General features: G+C 50.5%; 1 protein-coding gene across 1 annotated transcript; it reads left to right on the top strand.

Annotated features, from left to right (window-relative positions):
• The first annotated feature begins 381 nt into the window (after window positions 1-381).
• LOC123186026 (transcription factor MYC2) lies at window positions 382-1,298 on the top strand. Its single transcript, XM_044597824.1, has one exon. The coding sequence runs from the start codon at window positions 418-420 to the stop codon at window positions 1,186-1,188; it is 771 nt and encodes a 256-aa protein (XP_044453759.1). The 5' UTR covers window positions 382-417; the 3' UTR covers window positions 1,189-1,298.
• The last annotated feature ends 18,766 nt before the right edge of the window (window positions 1,299-20,064 follow it).

Below are 20,064 nucleotides of genomic sequence, written 5' to 3'. Positions count from 1 at the left end.
AAGTGTCTTGCCAACCGTAGAGTTTGGCCCTATGAATAAATAAATTGCATAAATCAAATATTTCATGTGTGTATTCGTATCTACGGACATGAGGAAGTAACAGAGAAATACTTAAATACCTCGACTACCTAATTCTTTCATTTCTCGAGTAACAAAAGCATAGGCAAAAGAATGCCTTCTGGAGTCAAAAGCCAACTTGATCTCAGCCTCGATATTTAGCTGCCGCAATAAAGTTTCGTCTGTCACTTCATATGATTCTAAGCCGCTACTGTCACTTCATAAGACAATTAGATGCGTCTAGGCCACTGCTTCGAAATAGATGTGGCAGCAGTATATAAACACACCCAAGCGATCATATGATTCATATATCTGCTTGTCACTTCCAAGCGATAGAGTAGTGATATCGAGCTGCCGTCCATGGACGATCTCCTCTCTCCGTGCTCCTCCTTCCTTCCACCCTCACCGTCCTCCCACTTCTCCACCGTAGGCCAGCAGGTGCTCGAGTTCGTGTCCCGGGAAGTTCCCGAACAATGGCTGTTCGACGACGGCACGATGTGCCAGAACGCGGACAGGGAGCTGTCTCCCACAGGGAGAACGCTCCTCCGGAGCGCTGAGCTCTCCGAGCTGCCACCGAGCCTCCCGGCAACGCTGCAGTGCCAAACCAAGCGGCGGGGCCGGAAACCCGGGCCCCGCTCTGACGGTCGCCATAGCGCGGTCAGCCACGTGCAGGCCGAGCGGCTGCGCCGCGACAAACTGAACCGTCGGTTTTGCGACCTCCGAGCTGCCGTCCCCAACGTGTCCCGTATGAACAAGGCATCACTCCTGGCAGACGCCGTCGCCTACATCGCGGAGCTGCGCTCCCGCGTGGCGCGCCTCGAGGACGAGGCCAACAAGGAACTGGAGCAGAGCTCTGTGGCCGCTTCCAAGTTCCTGCAGGTAGATGAAGCGGTGGACGTGCGGATGGTGGGAAGTGACGCGGCCGCGGTGCGTGTGACCACAGCGGCCAGCCACGCTCCGGCGCGGCTGATGGGCGCGCTCCGGTCGCTGGAGCTGCAGGTGCAGCATGCCTGCGTTAGCCGCGTGCAAGGCGTGACCCTGCAGGACGTCGTCGTGGACGTGCCACCCTCGATGCAGGACGCCGACGGCCTCCGCTCGGCGCTGCTCCAGACGCTGCAGGACAGCGCCTAGGCCGCAAGAGTGATGGGGGTAATAAAGGAGATGAAATGGACGTCTATACCATCATCGTTAATTATGTTTCCTGCTGTTATACATGAAATAAATTGCCCATTATCAACGTAGACGGTGTAGTCACAGACTGCGGAATATTTATGTACGTAGCGTCGCCCCATCCACCACTCCGTATTATTACTTGTGCTCTACTACTTTTAAAATGATTAAAATACTTGAGAGGTGATTCTCCACCACATATGAGGCTGGTCATAGTGGGGAGTAACTTAGACTAGTAACATACATATGTTACTAGTCTATGTTACTACCTTCATAGTGGGTAGTGTCATAGGTGTGGTAACATAGTTGCTTTCATTTATTACTTTGTAGACTCATTATGCATTGGAAACCGCTATGTGATGGTAACATATTATGTTACTCTATTTGCCTCTCTCCTCATTAACTACTTGCCACATCATCATTTTTGCTTATGTGGCATCTATGTTACTATCTATGTTACTCCCACTATGACCAGCCTGAGCACAGACGGTGTAGTCAAATCCACATGTTCATTTGCCCTCTTGTGCACCTCTCTCTCTCTCTCTTTGAGAAACTCTTTTGTTTTTTTTGAGAAACTCTTGTGCACCTGTTTTAGGCTAGTCATAGTGGGAGTAATTTAGCTAGTAACATAACACATCCCAAGACAAGTTTGCTTATGTGGCACCTAATTAATGAGGAGAAAGGTGTTTGGAGTAACATATTATGTTACCATCACATAGCGCTTCTCAAGAAATGTTGAGTCTATAAGCTAATAAATGCAACCATATATGATACTACTTCTATGACACTTTGCACTATAAAGATATTAACATAGACTAGTGTCATATGCATGACACTAGTCTAAGTTACTCCCCGCTATGACCAACCTTAGTGGATCTTGTGCAAGTTCAACTATAGAGCCACCAAGCGGTGGTTTCAGTGTAACCCTATAGGCTATAGCCCAGGACCATCGGTTACTCTTTTATTGAATGCCTTGTACAAAATGCCCCTGTAGCATCCACACATTTCAAGATTCCTTACGGTTTAAGAGCATGTTTTAATACGGTGTTGTAGCTGTCGGAACAATGCAAATTATACACTTTTGGAAATATATCAACAACACGAAACTTTTTCATGTAGAACATTATTCCTAATTTCTTATGGTTTAAGAGTAATTTTTAAAATATGTCAATCTCGAGTTACTTTTTGTTTTGTTTTTTTAGTCTAACCCGTTGTGAACTAGCAAAGTACGAATGCCGATGCAGTTCACTATCCCGAAAACAAACATAACCAAGTGCAGCTCACATATGGGGAATGAACTACGGCATGACGAGAAGTGAACTGCATGACTTTTTTCTAACGTTTTTAGTTTGTCTGAACTAGGGGGCGAAGCAAGTGGACTGCATTGTATATCTACATTAATATTTGCTTTCTTTTACTACATGTGGCGACATAGCAAAACTGTCGGGAGATAGATGTTCACCGGGGACGAGGAAACAAAGGGACTGTTTGGTTGGAGACTAGTGTGGCCAAGCCAACGTGTGGCTAGTTGAAATTGCTAGTTATCAACTAGAGGGGGTGAATAGGCGATTTTAATGAAAGTCTTCAAAACATGAGGTGTTTGAAGACAACAGTAGAAATGAACCTATTGATAGGCAGCAAAAGATAGACTACACTAGACAAGTCATAGTCAAGTAAGCAATGTAGTGAAAGCACGAAGACTATCAGCAGCTAGGTAGTAGGGATCAGGATGAAAGACAGTATAAAGCCAAACAGGAAATAGTCTTCACTCAGTGAAGTCAAACAGATCAGACAAGCAAACAATGACTCACGGAGACAAATAGTAAAGTAAAGGGAAGTGAGGGATAGAACCAGTTGCTTGGTGAAGACAAGAATTTGGTAGACCAGTTCCAGTTGTTGTGACAACTGTACGTCTGATTAGGGAGGCTGAGATTTAACTCAGAAGACTGCATCTTCACCTTATTCCCCCTGAGCTAAGGACACCCAATCATCACCCAATCACTCTGGTAAGTCTTCGAGGTAGACTTCCAAACCTTCACAGACTTCGTTCACCGGTGATCCATAATGACACTTGGATGCTCAGAACGCGATGCCTAACCGGCTAGAGGATTCACAGTCCTCAAGTGTAACAAGTCTTCAGGTCACGCGGACAGAAAGACTTAAGTGATGCCTAACACTCTTTGGCTATGGGTGTTTTGGGCTTTGTCCTCGCAAGGATCTCTCTCTCTCTCTCTCGAATGCTTCGGAGGTGGGTTTCTCTCAAACGACAAAAGCCGTGTACTAACTCTAAGCGGCCACCAATTTATGGTGTAGGGGTGGCCTATTTATAGCCAGGAGGCAACCCGACCTGATGTGTCCGAAATGACCTTGTGTCACTAAGGAACCGACACGTGTCCAATGGTCGGATTTCAAACACATGCGGTAGCTTTACTTGGGCTACAAGCAAAGCTGACTCATCCAGCTCTGCATAAGATTTGCTCTCATTGTCTTCGCTCGAAGACATAGGATTTTGGTTGAGCATCACATCAGTCACTCTGACTTTTGTTCACTTGGACCCCACTTAACAGTACGGTGGTTCCTATGACTCAACAAAGAAAAAAGGAAACTACGAAACAACTATGTCATCGCACTCCATAGTCTGAATGTCTTCACATGTCATAATCTTCATCGTGAATATCTTCATGAACCACCATTGTCTTCAATGTCTTCACACATTTTTAGGGGTCATCTCTGGTAGGTAAACCGAATTAATAAGGGACTACTACTTGTGTTGTCCTGCAATTCTCACAAACACATTAGTCCCTCAACCAAGTTTGTCGTCAATACTCCAAAACCAACTAGGGGTGGCACTAGATGCACTTATACCAGTCACACAAGTATGGCAAGTCACAGAAGTGTGGCTGAGAAATTGGACGCCAAACTTTGGCAAAAGTTGGCAAAAAAATTGTCTCTATGACAAGTGGACCATAGGGTCAATAAAGTGTGGTAAGCCAAAGTGTGGCAAAAACCAAACACATGCCAATTAAACTGTGGCTACCAAACTTTGGCTTGGCAAACTGCGGCTGGGAACCAAACAGCCCCAAAAATACCAAAAAGATTTCTCTTTGGTAGTTCTTTTGGTTCTCTACTAATATTTTTTTTATTTTTCTTCACCCTTCAAGTGCTTTTCACTTGTCTTCTTCTTTCTTGTATATATGTTGTTTTATTCTGTTAACTTGAAAACCCAAAAACATTATTTCTTCTTGTTTGTTTAGTTGTTTAGCTAGGTCGGCCCCATCGGGCCGCACCGGGGCTCTTCACCGCCGGTCGCTAACCGTCCTTCTCAGCGTCGCCTCTCCACCCGCTGTCGCCGGGGTCGTGCGGCGCGGCGACGGTGAATCACCTCGATTGGCAATCTGGATCACAACGACTAAGGGAGTCCTGGACTAAGGGGTCCTCGGGCATCCGGCCTGTTAGCCATGGGCGGGACTGATGGGCCGTGAAGATACGAAGACTGAAGACTGCACCCGTGTCCGGTAGGACTCTCCTTGCGTGAAAGGCAAGCTTGGCGACCGAATATGTAGATTCCTTTCTTTGTAACCGACCTTGTGTAACCCTAGATCCTCCCGGTGTCTATATAAACCGGAGGACTTAGTCCGGAGAGAGAGACTCATCATCATAACCAAACAAGCTAGGCCTCTAGGGTTTAGCCATTACGATATCGTGGTAGATCAACTCTTGTAATACTCATATTCATCAAGATCAATCAAGCAGGACGTAGGGTATTACCTCCATAGAGAGGGCCCGAACCTAGGTAAAACATTGTGTCCCCTGTCTCCTGTTACCATCGACCTTAGACGCACAGTTCGGGACCCCCTACCCGAGATCCGCCGGTTTTGACACCGACATTGGTGCTTTCATTGAGAGTTCCACTATGCCATCGTCAAGAGGTTTGATGGGTCCTTCCACCATCTACAACGATGCTGCCCAAGGGGGAGTTTTCCTCCCCGGACAAATCTTCGTGTTCGGCGGCTTCGCTCTGCGGGCCAACTCGCTCGGCCATCTGGAGCAGATCGAAAGCTACGCCCCTGGCCATCAGGTTAGATTTGGGAGCTTGAACTGCGTTGCGGACATCCGTGGAGACTTGATCTTCGCCGGATTCGAGACCGCGGCTACCACTCCGGGTCACCCCGAGGGACATGACCTAAATCTATCATCGGATGGCATCCAGGAGACAGCTCCCATAACTGCTCCGGCCTTAGATCCAGAGCAGATTGCTCCATCCAAGGAAGGGAGGATCGACCCCACCACGGAGGCCACAGATTCCACGGCGTTGGAGCCGCACATAGACTTGATCTCACACGATACCCGTGCCACCGGAACTCCGGACTCGTTTCTGGACGTAAGTTCCGAACCATGTGAACCCACGGACACCGCACTTGATCGTTTATCGATCTTCGAATTCAGCGCCGCAGATATCTTCCAGCACTCGCCTTTGGGCGACATGCTAACTCATTAAAGAACCTGTCCTTGGCAGAGGACTCACAACCGAACTATATCCAGTTCGAACTAGGGGCTGACAATGGAGAATTTTGCTCCCCACCCGCCACCCACCCTATAGCCACTGTCGAGGACTTAACCGACATGCTCGATTATGGCCCTGAAGACGTCGACGGTATAGACGACGATGCCGAAGAAGAGAAGGGCCGAAACCCGCCACTCACCGGACGCGGGACGGTCACCTCTTCATACAACGTATGCACGATGGCTACACCTAAAGAAACTAATGACGATGACAAAGAAGATCCAGATGAGGATAAGCCTCCTGAGACATAGCCCAGACGCCAGCGTCAGCGGCGACGCTCTAAGTCACGTCGTGCAAAAGACATTAATATCGGCACCGGAGAAAACAACACACCAGACGATGCCGAAGACAATAAAGCCCCTGTTGGGGCAACATCCGAACAAGATGAACTGGAATACGGGGACGATAGCCCGCGTGAACAGGCCATACACGAAGACTCGAAGGAAAGTAATTATCTTCCGCTCTCTGAGGATGAGGGGAGCCTCGGCGATGAGGATTTCATCGTGCCTGAGGAACCTCTTGAGCAGGAGCGCTTTAAACGCCGGCTATTAGCCACTGCAAGGAGCATGAAAAAGAAACAGCAGTAGCTTCAAGCTGACCAAGACCTGCTCAACGATAGATGGACAGATATCCTAGTGGCCGAAGAATATGGCCCCAGGCGCATAACCAAGGGGTACCCGCAGCACAGATTGCTACCTCAGTTCGATAAGGAAGCGTTGGAGCCTGCACCACGCGGTCGGGACAATGCGGCTAACCGACCACCATGCAGTCGGGATAAAGCGGCAGTTCAAGCCGAATAGCAGCCCGCCTCATCCCAAAGAAAAAATAGAGATAAAACAGCTCGGGGTCATATATACGACCCTCGGCAGGACCTGGACAGTAGAGCAGGACATACCAGATCGATCTACGGATCGCGAGGACGTGCCTCGACACGCAACGTCGGCTACCTATTCGAATGGAACAAGTCTAGTCACGCCCGGGTCGAAAACCGCAGACGGACTCCATCTAAGCTACGCCGCGACGTGGCCCAATATAGAGGCGCCGCACACCCACTCTGCTTCACTGACGAAATAATGGAGCATGAATTCCCAGCAGGGTTTAAACCCGTGAATATCGAATCATATGATGGAACAACTGACCCCGCGGTATGGATCGAGGATTTTCTTCTCCATATCCACATGGCTCGAGGAGATGACCTTCATGCCATCAAATACCTCCCACTAAAACTCAAAGGACTAGCATGGTACTAGTTAAATAGTCTGCCTGAAAACTCTATCGGCAGCTGGGAAGATCTGGAAGACGCCTTCCACGACAACTTCCAAGGTACATACATCCGACCACCAGACACCGATGACTTAAGTCACATCGTCCAGCAGCCCGGAGAGTCAGCCAGAATGCTCTGGACTAGGTTCTTAGTTAAAAAGAACCAAATCGTAGACTGCCCGGACGCAGAAGCCCTAGCGGCCTTTAAACACAGCGTCCAGGATGAGTGGCTCGCCCGTCACCTCGGTCAGGAAAAACCAAAATCCATGTCAGCCCTTACCGCTCTGATGGCCCGCTTTTGCGCGGGAGAAGACAGCTGGCTCGCTCGTAGAAGCAACAGTGCCTGTGCCCCGGGCACTTCCGAAGTTCGAGACGGCAACGGGAAACCACCATGCAATAAGCACAAACGTGACAATAGTAATGAGGGAGCGCACGACACAGCGGTCAATGCTAGAGGCAGCGGCCCCAAACCCGATCAACAGAAGAAGCCATTCAAGGCAAACAAAGATGGACTATCCAATTTGGATAAGATATTGGATAGGCCCTGCCAGATCCATGGCAACACCAATAAACCAGCTAACCACACCAACAGAAGTTGTTGGGTCTTCAAACAGACCGGCAAGTTAAATGCCGAATACAAGGGGAAGAAGCCGCCCGGCGACAACGACGACGACGATACTCGCCAACCAAACACCAGGGGCCAGAAGCAGTTTCCCCCCGAAGTAAAGACAGTGAACATGGTACACATGACACAATCCCCTACAGGGGAACGCATGGAGCGCTCTTTCCATACAGAGGATCACACTACGGCTATCTCAGCAAAACTACAAAGCGGGGGCATTACACCACATACCTCGTCGGACATTAAGCCACCGGTCTCCATTCAACATGATCGTTCAAATCCCATACATGATTAGCAGTTCGGCTCCCGCCGTCCGCCGCATATACCTGGAAAATCTGTACCGCGCATACATAACTACGCACTTAAAATACCCTGGGATGCGGCGGAAGCACAACACGGACGGACCTGAAAGTACTCCCATAACTTCCTTTTTTTACTATTTTTCTTCCTTTTTTTCTTTTTCTTCTTTCTCTTGTTTCCCTCCACAGGTGGCTCAATGGCTGGCCTCGGATTCTATCGGAGTTCAGGTTCGTACACTCACCTAAGGGCTATTTCTGTCAAGGAGTCCCTTCACCGAGGACAGGCGGCGCAGACGTGCGACAGGAGGTCCAAAATAACTTTTTGTAGACCGCACTCTCTATTTAGAGCCTGTAAAATGCCTTTTTCCCCCGCCTTCAACCCCTGGCATATCAAATAGCCGGGGTTGCGGCTTTATTACCTATATACATGATTGGCACATCACTCAGATCCTAGTAAAAATAATCCATTCTTTTCTAAAAGGACCGAGTTTGTGGCTCCTGGCATATCAAATAGCCGGGGTTGCGGCTCCTGTGCTTGCTATCCTACGTTCCGCTCTATCAGCTAGTGTAGTAAAGGGAGAACTACTGCGATTGTGCTTCTGGTTCACCTGGTTAACCACCTCAGTAAACAAAGCCGAAAACTGACTGTCATGATGCGGCGAGAGCTGGTCAACCACTCATTGACTTATCGGAATCTTCCGTGATTCCCTCTGTGTCAAACGAAGGACCTCTTTCCGGTCAGATATGTAAACGCATCGCATGAATAAGCCGCATACATACTAGGGGCTATGTCGTAGACCCACTGTCGGTGTCAAAACCGGCAGATCTCGGGTAGGGGGTCCCGACTATGCGTCTAGGCCGGATGGTAACAGGAGGCAAGGGACACGAAGTTTTACCCAGGTTCGGGCCCTCTCGATGGAGGTAAAACTCGACGTCCTGCTTGATTAATATTGATGATATGGGTATTACAAGAGTTGATCTACCACGAGATCAGAGAGGCTAAACCCTAGAAGCTAGCCTATGGTATGATTGTTGATGTGTATGTTGGCCTACGGACTAAAACCCTCCGGTTTATATAGACACCGAAGAGGGTTAGGGTTACATAAAGTCGGTTACAATGGCCGGAGATCTGAACATCCATATCGCCAAGCTTGCCTTCCACGCCAAGGAAAGTCCCTTCCGGACACGGGACGGAGTCTTCAATCTTGTATCTTCATAGTCCAGGAGTCCGGCTGAAGGTATAGTTCGGCTATCCGAACACCCCCTAATCCAGGACTCCCTCAGTAGCCCCTGAACCAGGGTTCAATGACGACGGGTCCGGCGTGCAAATTGTCTTCGGCATTGCAAGGCGGGTTCCTCCTCCAAGTACTTCATAGAAGATTTTAAACACATAGATAGTGTCCGGCTCTGCAAAATAAGTTTCCACATATTGCCATAGAGAGAATAATAATATTTACACAAATCTAATCTGTTGACGTATTTCTGTGGTGCAACACACCACGGCAAAGCCTTTATCCGAGTCGTTTAATTATCCCACCTCAACGCGTCACGCGAGGCGGTTTCCTTGGCACGTCTTGTCAAAGCAGAGATCGTGTCCCCTTATTACGGGATTCTCATCAATACGGGCATGGGTAACCCAACCGCTTCTAGGACTCCTAGATCATAGGCAAGTCCAAACGAACACGGGGAGGACGCTTGATATCCACCCTCCTTATAAAGGGATAAAGCTTTTACTTTTCCCTCCCGTGCTCAATCGAATCCTTCCCCCGCCTCAAGCTCAAACGCCCAAAGCTCAGGTCAGGTGCTCCGAACCTTTAGTCATGTCCGGATCTAGCCTTCAAGGCCGATGGATGCCCTCCTCCGTCACGGAAGAAGACATCAAAAAGTTGAGGGAGGCCAGGTATCTGACCGCCGAAATGTCGCATCGGTTGCCTCCCCAGGGGCAGGCCGTCCCCTCTCCCAAACCCAACGAGAGCGTCGTGTTCGTCTCCCACTTCCTCCGAGGTCTAGGTTTTGCACTGGATCCTTTCGTCAGGGGCTTGATGTTTTATTACGGGCTAGATTTCCATGATCTAGCTCCGGACTCCTTCCTGCATATCACGACTTTTGTTGTCGTATGCGAGGCCTTCCTCCGGGTTACCCCCCACTTTGTCTTATGGCTCAAGACCTTTGAAGTAAAGCCGAAGATGACCAAAGGGCAACATGCAGAGTGTGGAGGCGCCTCAATACGCAATATGACGGGAGCTCCGTGGCCCAAAGGTTCCATCCCAGAGGTGTCTGCATTGTGGCAACAGGAGTGGTTCTACATCACGACTCCTAGAAGTGCCAAGTGGGCGGCCACCCCCGTTTTTTGCTCGGGCCCTCCACCACGACTGATGTCATGGATCAGCAGAGGACTGAGCTGGGGTCCAGCCAAGGACGTGCCTTTACTGCAAAGCCGCATTCGAGATCTCTTCAACGAAGATCTCAGTTTGGTTGCTGTAATACAAGTTATGCTGGTTCATCAAGACCAGCCTTGCAAACGTCGGCCCCTTCGCTTGTGGGAGTTCAATCCCGAGGGTCTGCGTGCCATTCAAAATTTTCTCGACCTGACGCACGAGGATATGTATAAGTTATTCTTCGGACCTCAAGTAGAGTGTCCGGAAATCACCGAGGACGTGGGCCTAAGTAGTAACCGCGCCGCCGAACAGGTAAGGAATCTTCCGGCCGAACATATTATCTTTCCTTCGTTACGAAGTTATTTCTGAGAGTTTGCTTTTTTGACCAGGACTGGCTAACAAAGGCGAAGTTGATTCGGTGTTTGGCCCCCCTCCCTAAGGATTTGGAGAATCCGGTATTGGAAAAGATGCTCCAGACTGCACCTTGCCCGGATCCCTTGAAGGAAGATACTATGGAGGATAATGCGGGCGGACGCGGGCCCCCAACGCTGCCTATTCTAACCGAGGGACCGAGCGTCTCCGTGAAGGAAGACGACCGGAAGAGGAAAAGGACTGCGCCCGGGAATTCGGAAGCCGAAGCTTCCAAACGGGAGAAGAAATCTTCCACCAGGGGCCCTACCTTGGGGGGCGCTGCTGCCGCACAAAGTCCGCGGGGGGATCAATTTTCCCGGGAGTCGTAAGTGACCCGAAAACTTTAATAGTACAGATATGCCTTAGCCCCTCTCAAATGAGCTCGTCTTCGGGGGATTTTTTTCCAGAGATGATGGAGAGAGAGACGCCTCCTCCGGACTCCTCCGCTCCGGAAGCGGGCGACCCTGAAGCATCGTCGCGGAGGGCCTCTCCGAGCCCGGTGAGGCCAGAAGGTAATCCTATTGATCCCCGAGGATCCCAGTGTCCGGCTCCCGAAGAGAGCAGACAAAAGAGTCCGGCACCGTCTAGTGTGCGATCGGACGTTCTGAGGGAGTTGGTGGAGCGAGCGGCCATCTCATATGATCACCGTGTGCTGATGAATATGGTGATGGAGAGGATATTGTCCGCCGAAAGCGGATTGGATGAAGCCTTTATGAGTCTAGTGGCAGGCTTTGAGGTACGTAAAAGGAATGTGTAATAGTCCTGCACATGCTAGGTGTGCCCTGTGTAGATAGTAGCCCCTGAGACTCTGGTTGTCATCGGAAACAATGACGAACGGAGGATCATATTCCCAGGTAATAACCATACTGCCTCTATGTGCAGGAGATGGAAGCTCCGGTGGCCAGCAGGACTAGCCAGTTTGCCCGTTTAGAATGGCAGTTGGATGCGGCAGATGCCGACATCGAGCTTGTTAACAAAAGGCTTGACGAGGCACAGGGTAAGTATCCTTGTCTGGTAAACACCACATAGGAAGAGTATGATGCCAGTGTTTTTAACATGTTATGACTGCAGATGGAGCTGCCACTGTTGAAGCCTTGCGGGCGGAACTTGCTCGAGCCAAGGAACAAGCAAGATTGGGTAATGCGGCTGCTTTGAAGGCAGCCGAAGAGTTGCGAGCCGAGAAGGCCGCACACGGCGAGAGCCGGGATAAGATGGCCAATATGGCCGTGGAATTAAAAGCCGCCGCAGACCGTTGCCGGGTTCTTGAAAAGGAAAACCACGCAAAGGCATCGAACCTTGAGAAGGCTGCTGCAACGGGAAAAGACCTCCGCTCTGCTATGAGGGAAAAGAAGGAGGAGCTGCGGGAGGCCGGGGATATTGTAGCCGGGAAGTCCTTTATGCTGCAGAGGAAGTACGGAGATCCACGGTATGCCCCTCTGGATCGGCTGTGGAGTTTGGAGGATACATATATGGATTTGGCGGCGAGCGCTACCGATGCGGCCAGGTACTTCCAGAGTCAGACGGACCGTGAAGTAGACCAGCTATTTTGGAAACAATTCCTTTCTCCCGAGCGTCCGCTCTCGTTGACGGACCAATTAGCCGAATGAGCCAAACTAAATAGGTTGTCCGGACTCTCCATGAGGTCTGTTGTGGACCAGCTATGGCCGGGAAGGTCAAAACCCAGCAGCTATTTCAGCTTGGTGCAGCAGGTCCTTGACGTGGTGTCGCGCATAAATGCGATGAAGAGGTTGGCGTGCATAGGAAGGCGCACGAATGTCCTTTGCCCGTGCTAAAGCATACTGGGCAGAGATGGATGCTACTACTGTTGCAGCGCATGATTCGGCCATAGGTCGAAGCGCTGCTGAGCACTGCTTTGAGGAAGTTATTGAGGGTGCTCTCTTGATAGAGACCTAGTGCTTGAAAAATATTATGTTTGAGTGACATGTAATCTCATTGTAAGCGAAATGCTTTTATAAATTTTCATAAGGCTACTTTTATACTTTTGCCTGAAAGTAATGTGATGCCTCCTGGGCGGCCGTTTATGTATACATGTGTATAACCTGAAAGATTGCAGTCGTCGGCTTCAACCCCCACGCATATAATGCGGAGGTGTTTGTAGAAACACGCGTTCACACTTAACCCAACGTCTTGGTCCTATTAAGGAGATGATAGCGGAGCGAGCGAGGCAACCGGACTATAATGCTTTACCACTTTCACTTAGCCATAGGAGTTTGACAGTGGGGCTATTAGATAGCCCCTGGTGGCTCCGCACTCTCCCGATTCTGGGGTGCGCACATGCCTGGCCGGAAGACGACCCTTCGTTAAGGCGGAGGAATTCTAACATTCCCATAGGTCATCGAGTGGTTGACCAGTCTCACGCTATATCATGACAATCGGTTTTTGGCTTTCTCTACTGAGGTGCTCGTCCGGATGAACCAGGGCACAATCGCAGTAGTTCTCCTGGTGCTACCTTAGCCGGTAAAGCGGAATGTAAGGCACCAAAACACAGGAGCCAGGCAAACCCAACATTTGACCAAAGACAATGATTCGGAGCTGATGCATATAGGGCCAAACTCGCGACGCCGAACACTCCAGAAGGTATTCGGTCTTTGTGGTATAAACCGGGCCTAGAGAATGGCCTTTGTAAGAAACCCCTTGTGTCCAGGTACGTGCATTGTTCTGGCGTGGCCACATGCCAAGACGTCAGCATCCTTCTCAACAGTGGATATGTATCAACAAGACACAGTAAAAAAGGTTTACGCAAGGTCTTAATCTAAAAAGAATCCTTGGGGTGGGTCCCTGTTGCACGTCTGCGCCTGTGTCTCCATTGTGCCGTATCCTGGACGGGTGTAGCACAATGATCATCTGTAAAAGAGAGGAATTTAGGTGAAAAAGGTGTCGTGCAAAAAGATAGTTTTTTAAAGAAACCATGTATAATTCAAGATAAGAAAAAATTGCCACTTGTTTGCGCGCGTTGAGCCCCTTGTATTGAAAAATAGGGGTGTGACCGTTTATTCGGTATAAGTAGTGGCGCCAGACTTGATTAGTTGTGTCTGAGGTCTTGACGACCTATTGGATGCTTTTGCTGGTCCGGGCGCCTTTAGTGTGCAGCTGCCAAGGCAGCCTCACTCTCTTCGGCGCGCAGAGATTGCTTGATATTTCCGTGTACTAAAATGATGCCACGTGGACTGGGCATCTTGAGTGTTAGGGAGGCATAGTGTGGTATTGCATTAAAGCGAGCGAAAGCTTCGCATCCGAGCAGTGCTTGATAGCCACTTTTAAACGGAGCGATGTGGAAAGTTAAATGCTCGCGACGGAAGTTATCGGGGGAGCCAAATATAACTTGTAGTAGGAGGGAGCCCGTACAAGGAGCCCCTGGGCCTGGCATTACTCCTTTGAAGGTAGTATTGCTATGGCGAATTTGTGTTGGGTCTAGCCCCATCCCGCGGATTGTATCATGATATGTTAGGTTTAGGCTACTGCCGCCATCCATCAAGACTCGTGTGAAGTGATATTCGCCAATTACTGGGTCTAATACCAGGGCAACCCATCCTGCGTGTCGGATACTTGATGCGTAATTGCGATGGTCGAAGGTGATCGGTTGAGACGACCAGTGGCGAGACTTCGCGGTGACAGGCACTTGGGTATATTTTTCTGGGAGTGCCGCATTGTTTTTTCTCTTGATCACGTGTAACACGTTCACTATTTTGACTTCGGGTGGAAATTTCTTTTGTTCCCCCTTGTCTTGCTTGGGAGGTTCGTCCTCGTCTTCACTTGGTGTATCCTCCCCCTTGTGTACGGCGTTGAGCTTGCCGGACTGCTTGAAGACCCAACATTCTCTGTGGGTATGATTAGCAGGTTTGCCAGGGGTACTATGGATCTGACATACTTGGTCCAGGATTTTGTTGAGGCTGGACAGTTCATCCCTGGTGCCTTTGGGGGGAGGCTTTTGACCTGGCCGAGAGACTTTGAATCCGGCATTTACTGCCACGCCCTTCGTGTTGTCTTCTTTATTCCGGCGTTTGTTACTGCTGGTGCGCCGTGATTTCCCGTTTCCATCTCGAACTTAGGATGTACTGGGGTCGCTGGTGCTACATCTGGCTATCCAGCTGTCCTCACTCGCGCAAAAGCGGGTCATGAGGTTTGTTAATGCGGCCATCATTCTCGGCTTATTCTGGCCGAGGTGTCTGGCGAGCCATTCGTCACGGACGCTATGCTTGAAAGCCGCTAAGGCTTCGGCGTCCGGACAGCCGACAATCTGGTTCTTTTTAGTAAGAAACATGTTCCAAAGCTTTCGGGCTGACTCTCCGGGCTGTTGAGTTATATGACTCAGGTCGTCCGCATCCGGAGGTTGGATATAAGTCCCTTGAAAATTTGCACGAAAGGCGTCTTTGAGCTCTTCCCAGCTTCCGATGGAGCTTTCGGGGAGGCCTTTGAGCCAGTGACGAGCTGGCCCTTTGAGTTTGAGAGGTAAGTACTTGATGGCGTGGAGGTCATCCCCTCGAGCCATATGGATATGAAGGATATAGTCCTCAATCCAGACCCCAGGGTCTGTTGTTCCATCATATGCCTCTATGTTTACGGGCTTGAATCCCTCTGGAAATTAATGGTCCAGCACCTCATTGGTGAAACATAGGGGGTGTGCGGCACCCCTGTAGCTGGGTGTGCTGCATTGTTCGGATGTTTGTTGTGTTGCATTGTATGCTGGGGCGCGCTTGCGTGGTCCATAGATGGATCTTGTTGCACCGTCTTTTGGATGCGAGCCCTCTCATGGGTCGCGTGTTGTATTGTGAGTGGCGTTGAATTCCGTTTGGTAGAGGGGTCGTCTGTCCGACCAGGTGGCTGCTTTGATATTTGGTTGTGGGGGGTCTGAGGCCTCCTCATCAAATTCGGGTAGCAGCTTCCTCTTTGGGTAGCTCTTGGAGGGGCGATTGTCGCCACACCTTGCTACAATGTTGAGTATTTTGCTCCATCTAAATTGGAGTGTGTTTTGCACGGCCTTGAGCCTCCGCTTCTGCTTTTTGAGGCTCCTTGCGGTGGCAACGAGCCTTTTACGGGCACTCTGCTGCTCCGAGTGCCTGTCCGGCGTTATGTCGTCCGGACCATTATCATTGATAGGATTTGTTTGTTTGGCTTGATTATCCGGATTGCCGTTGTTCGGCAGTGGTTCGCCCTGCTCCAATGCTGGGTCAGTGTGATCGCTACTTCTGTCGAGGCGGGATTTGGGGCGGCGCTTGTGTCGCTGCTTTGACTGCTTTTCAAGGGAAAAAATCCTTCGGTGCATCCTCATCGTCATCTTTTGGTGCGTCCACCATGTATACGTCATATGACAAGGTGGCGTTCCAGGGCTCGATAGGCGCTGGTTCTTCATCGTCTCCTTCATCGGCATCCATACCGTCGATGTCTTCGGAGTCGAAGTCGAGCATGTCGGTTAAATCGTCGACAGTGGCTACCAAGTGGGTGGTGGGTGGGCTTTGAATTTCTTCATCGTCCGTACCCCAACCTTGCTGACCGTAGTCCGGCCAGGGCTCTCCGGATAAAGAGAGAGATTTTAGTGACTTCAGGATATCGCTGAAAGGCGAGTGCTGAAAAGACGTCCGCGACCGTGAACTCCATGATCGGCACCCCATCGGATTCGATCGGCAGAGGCGCGGAGGGTTCGGAATCCTGAAGTCCCCACGGATGCGGAGAAGAATCCGGCTCCATGAAGTCACGAGTCTTGCAGAGTACGGGGCTGGCGTTTGGTTCAACCGCCGTTGGGATCGCAGCCGCCGAGATGACATCCAACCGCCCATCCTCGATCGGCGCGATCAGCTCCGAACTAAGGGTCGGAGCCGATGCGGGTGCGGCCACCAAGGCACTGTTCGGCGGCAGAGCTAGATCATGCTCGTCGTGACAGTGCGGCGCACTCGGCAGTGGTTCGAATCCGTCAAAGATCAAGTCCCCGCGGATGTCGGCCGTGTAGTTTAAACTTCCAAATCTGACCTGACGGCCAGGGGCATAGCTTTCGATCTGCTCTAGATGGCCAAGTGAATCGGCCCGCAGTGCGTAGCCGCCAAAGACGAAGATCTGTCCGGGGAGGAAGGTTTCACCTTGGACTGCATCGCCATTGATGATCGTAGGAGCCATCGGGCCTGACGGCGACGACACAGAGGAACTCTCAATGAAAGCACCAATGTCGGTGTCAAAACTGGCGGATCTCGGGTAGGGGGTCCCGAACTGTGCGTCTAGGCCGGATGGTAACAGGAGGCAAGGGACACAAAGTTTTACCCAGGTTCGGGCCCTCTCGATGGAGGTAAAACCCTCCGTCCTGCTTGATTAATATTGATGATATGGGTATTACAAGAGTTGATCTACCACGAGATCAAAGAGGCTAAACCCTAGAAGCTAGCCTATAGTATGATTGTTGATGTGTATGTTGGCCTACGGACTAAAACCCTCCGGTTTATATAGACACCGGAGAGGGTTAGGGTTACATAAAGTCGGTTACAATGGTAGGAGATCTGAACATCCGTATCGCCAAGCTTGCCTTCCACGCCAAGGAAAGTCCCTTCCGGACACGGGACGGAGTCTTCAATCTTGTATCTTCATAGTCCAGGAGTCCGGCTGAAGGTATAGTTCGGCTATCCGAACACCCCCTAATCCAGGACTCCCTCACCCACCATAAAACTCCTATGGCTAAGTGAAAGTGTTAGCGCCCTATAGTCTGGTTGTCTGGTTCGCCGCATTGACACCTCCTTCACGTACCAAGACGTTGGGTCAAGAGTGATCAGATGCTTTTTCAAACACCCCCGTACTTCCTACGAGGGGGCTGAAGCCGACGACTGGAAAACTTTCAGATCATATACAAACGGCTGCACAAGAGGAACAAAAGCCTTTAGGAAAAATCAAAATATAGACTGATTATAAAAATTATCTTTTACAATCCATAAAGCGTTCACTCGAATATTATACCTTTCGAACACTAACCCTCTGTCAATGTTGGGGATATCGCTTATCGGGAACTTATCGGTTGACCCATGATAAGGGGTAAATTGGCCTGTTTATCGGCATATCGGCCGATTTATCGCCATATCGACTAATTTATCGGCCGATTTATCTTATCGGTCTGACAGCGGTAAGCGATAAATCGGCCGATTTATCGGCATATCGGAAGATATCTTGAATAGTGCCCTCTATCAAGCGGGTAGCCTCTAAGACGTCCTCAAAGTAATGCTCTGGTGCGTGATGGTCCTTGCCCTTGGGTGGACCTGATGTCTACTACACAACCTTCTTCTTGTACACGTTGTTGGGCCTCCAAGTGCAGAGGTTTGTAGGACAGTAGAAAATTTCCCTCAAGTGGATGACCTAAGGTTTATCAATCCGTAGGAGGCATAGGATGAAGATGGTCTCTGTCGGTGTCAAAACCGGCGAATCTCGGGTAGGGGGTCCCGAACTGTGCGTCTAGGTCGGATGGTAACAGGAGGCAGGGGACATGATGTTTTACCCAGGTTCAGGCCCTCTTGATGGAGGTAAAACCCTACGTCCTGCTTGATTAATATTGATGATATGGGTAGTACAAGAGTAGATCTACCACGAGATCAGAGAGGCTAAACCCTAGAAGCTAGCCTATGGTATGATTGTTGTTCGTCCTACGGACTAAAACTCTCCGGTTTATATAGACACCGGAGAGGGCTAGGGTTACACAGAGTCGGTTACAATGGTAGGAGATCTACATATCCGTATCGCCAAGCTTGCCTTCCATGCCAAGGAAAGTCCCTTCCGGACACGGGACGAAGTCTTCAATCTTGTATCTTCATAGTCCAGGAGTCCGGCCGAAGGTATAGTCCGGCCATCCGGACACCCCCTAATCCAGGACTCCCTCAGTAGCCCCTGAACCAGGCTTCAATGACGACGAGTCCGGCGCGCAGATTGTCTTCGGCATTGCAAGGCGGGTTCCTCCTCCAAGTACTTCATAGAAGATTTTGAACACAAAGGTAGTGTCCGGCTCTGCAAAATAAGTTTCCACATATTGCCATAGAGAGAATAATATTTACACAAATCTAATCTGCTGACGTATTCCATAGCGTGACATCACACCACGGCCAAGCCTTTATTCGAATCGTTTTATCGTCCCACCTCAGCGCGTTTAGCGAGACAGTTTCCTTGGCACGTCTTGTTAAAGCAGAGATCGTGTCCCCTTATTCCGGGATTCTCATCAATACGGGTGTGGGTAACCCAACCGCGCCATTGACTATGGCGCTTGGGAGATAAGCGAGTTTTACCAGGCTGGTGGGGGCGCATAGCCGCGTCCGCCCATATAAGGGGATAAGGATCCACCTTTTCATCCATGCCTTCTTCCTCCTTTGCCTATCCATTTCCGCGCACTCGAGCTCCAGCGCCCAATCCGCACACCCCACCTCAACCTTCGCCAGCCATGTCCGGAGCGGGAGGCAAGTGGATGGTCTCCTCCATCACGGAGGGACACATCAAAAGACTGAGGAAGGCCGGATATTTGTCTAACGACATTGCGCACCGGCTTCCCGAAGAGGGGCAGCTCATCCCCACCCCTAGGCCCCATGAGAGGGTGGTGTTCCTCCCCCATTTCCTCTGCGGACTGGGCTTACCTCTCCACCCATTTGTCCGGGGGCTCATGTTATGCTATGCCATGGATTTCCATGATCTGGCCCCGAATTTTGTCCTCCACATCTCGGCGTTTATCATCGTGTGCGAGGCTTTCTTCCGCATCCGCCCCCATTTCGGCCTATGGCTCAAGACTTTCAATGTCAAGCCAAAGGTGGCGCGCGGCACCCAAGCAGAGTGCGGAGGCGCCATGGTGGGCAAGATGCCCAACGTCCTATGGTTCGAGGGCTCCTTCGTGGAGTCCCTAAAGGGGTGGCAGTCGGGGTGGTTTTACATCACCGAGCCGCGTGACCCTTAATGGGTCGCAGCCCCCGAGTTCCGATCCGGACCCCCTACGCGGCTCGCCTCCTGGAAAGAGACGGGCCTGTCGTGGGGTAAAAAAGGAGAGCTGACCGGACTCCAAACATGCGTCCAAACCCTGGTGGACAGGAATCTCAAACTTGTCAACATAGTCCAGGTTATGCTCATTCGTCGGATCCTCCCGTGTCAACAACGGGCTTTCAACCTGTGGGAGTTCGACCCGGCGCGGCACCGAACTCTGAGCAGGCTCTTCGACATGACGTACGAAGATGCCTGGAAGGTGCTTTTCAAGGGCGCCGAGGCCCCCGCATCCGCTACCGAGGATCGCGGATTCAGCACGCAGCGTCACGCTCATGCGGTAAGCTGTTTTCACCTTTT

The sequence above is a fragment of the Triticum aestivum genome, chromosome 2A (genome assembly GCF_018294505.1).
Source record: "Triticum aestivum cultivar Chinese Spring chromosome 2A, IWGSC CS RefSeq v2.1, whole genome shotgun sequence".
In the NCBI taxonomy this organism is placed as follows: domain Eukaryota; kingdom Viridiplantae; phylum Streptophyta; class Magnoliopsida; order Poales; family Poaceae; genus Triticum; species Triticum aestivum.
The sequence above is the reverse complement of the archived record's forward strand: the minus strand, read 5'-3'. Positions and strand labels throughout refer to the sequence as shown.

Bases quoted from the DNA above. Each gene is read 5' to 3' on its own strand.
- LOC123186026 (XM_044597824.1), top strand. From the start codon at position 418: ATGGACGATCTCCTCTCTCCGTGCTCCTCCTTCCTTCCACCCTCACCG.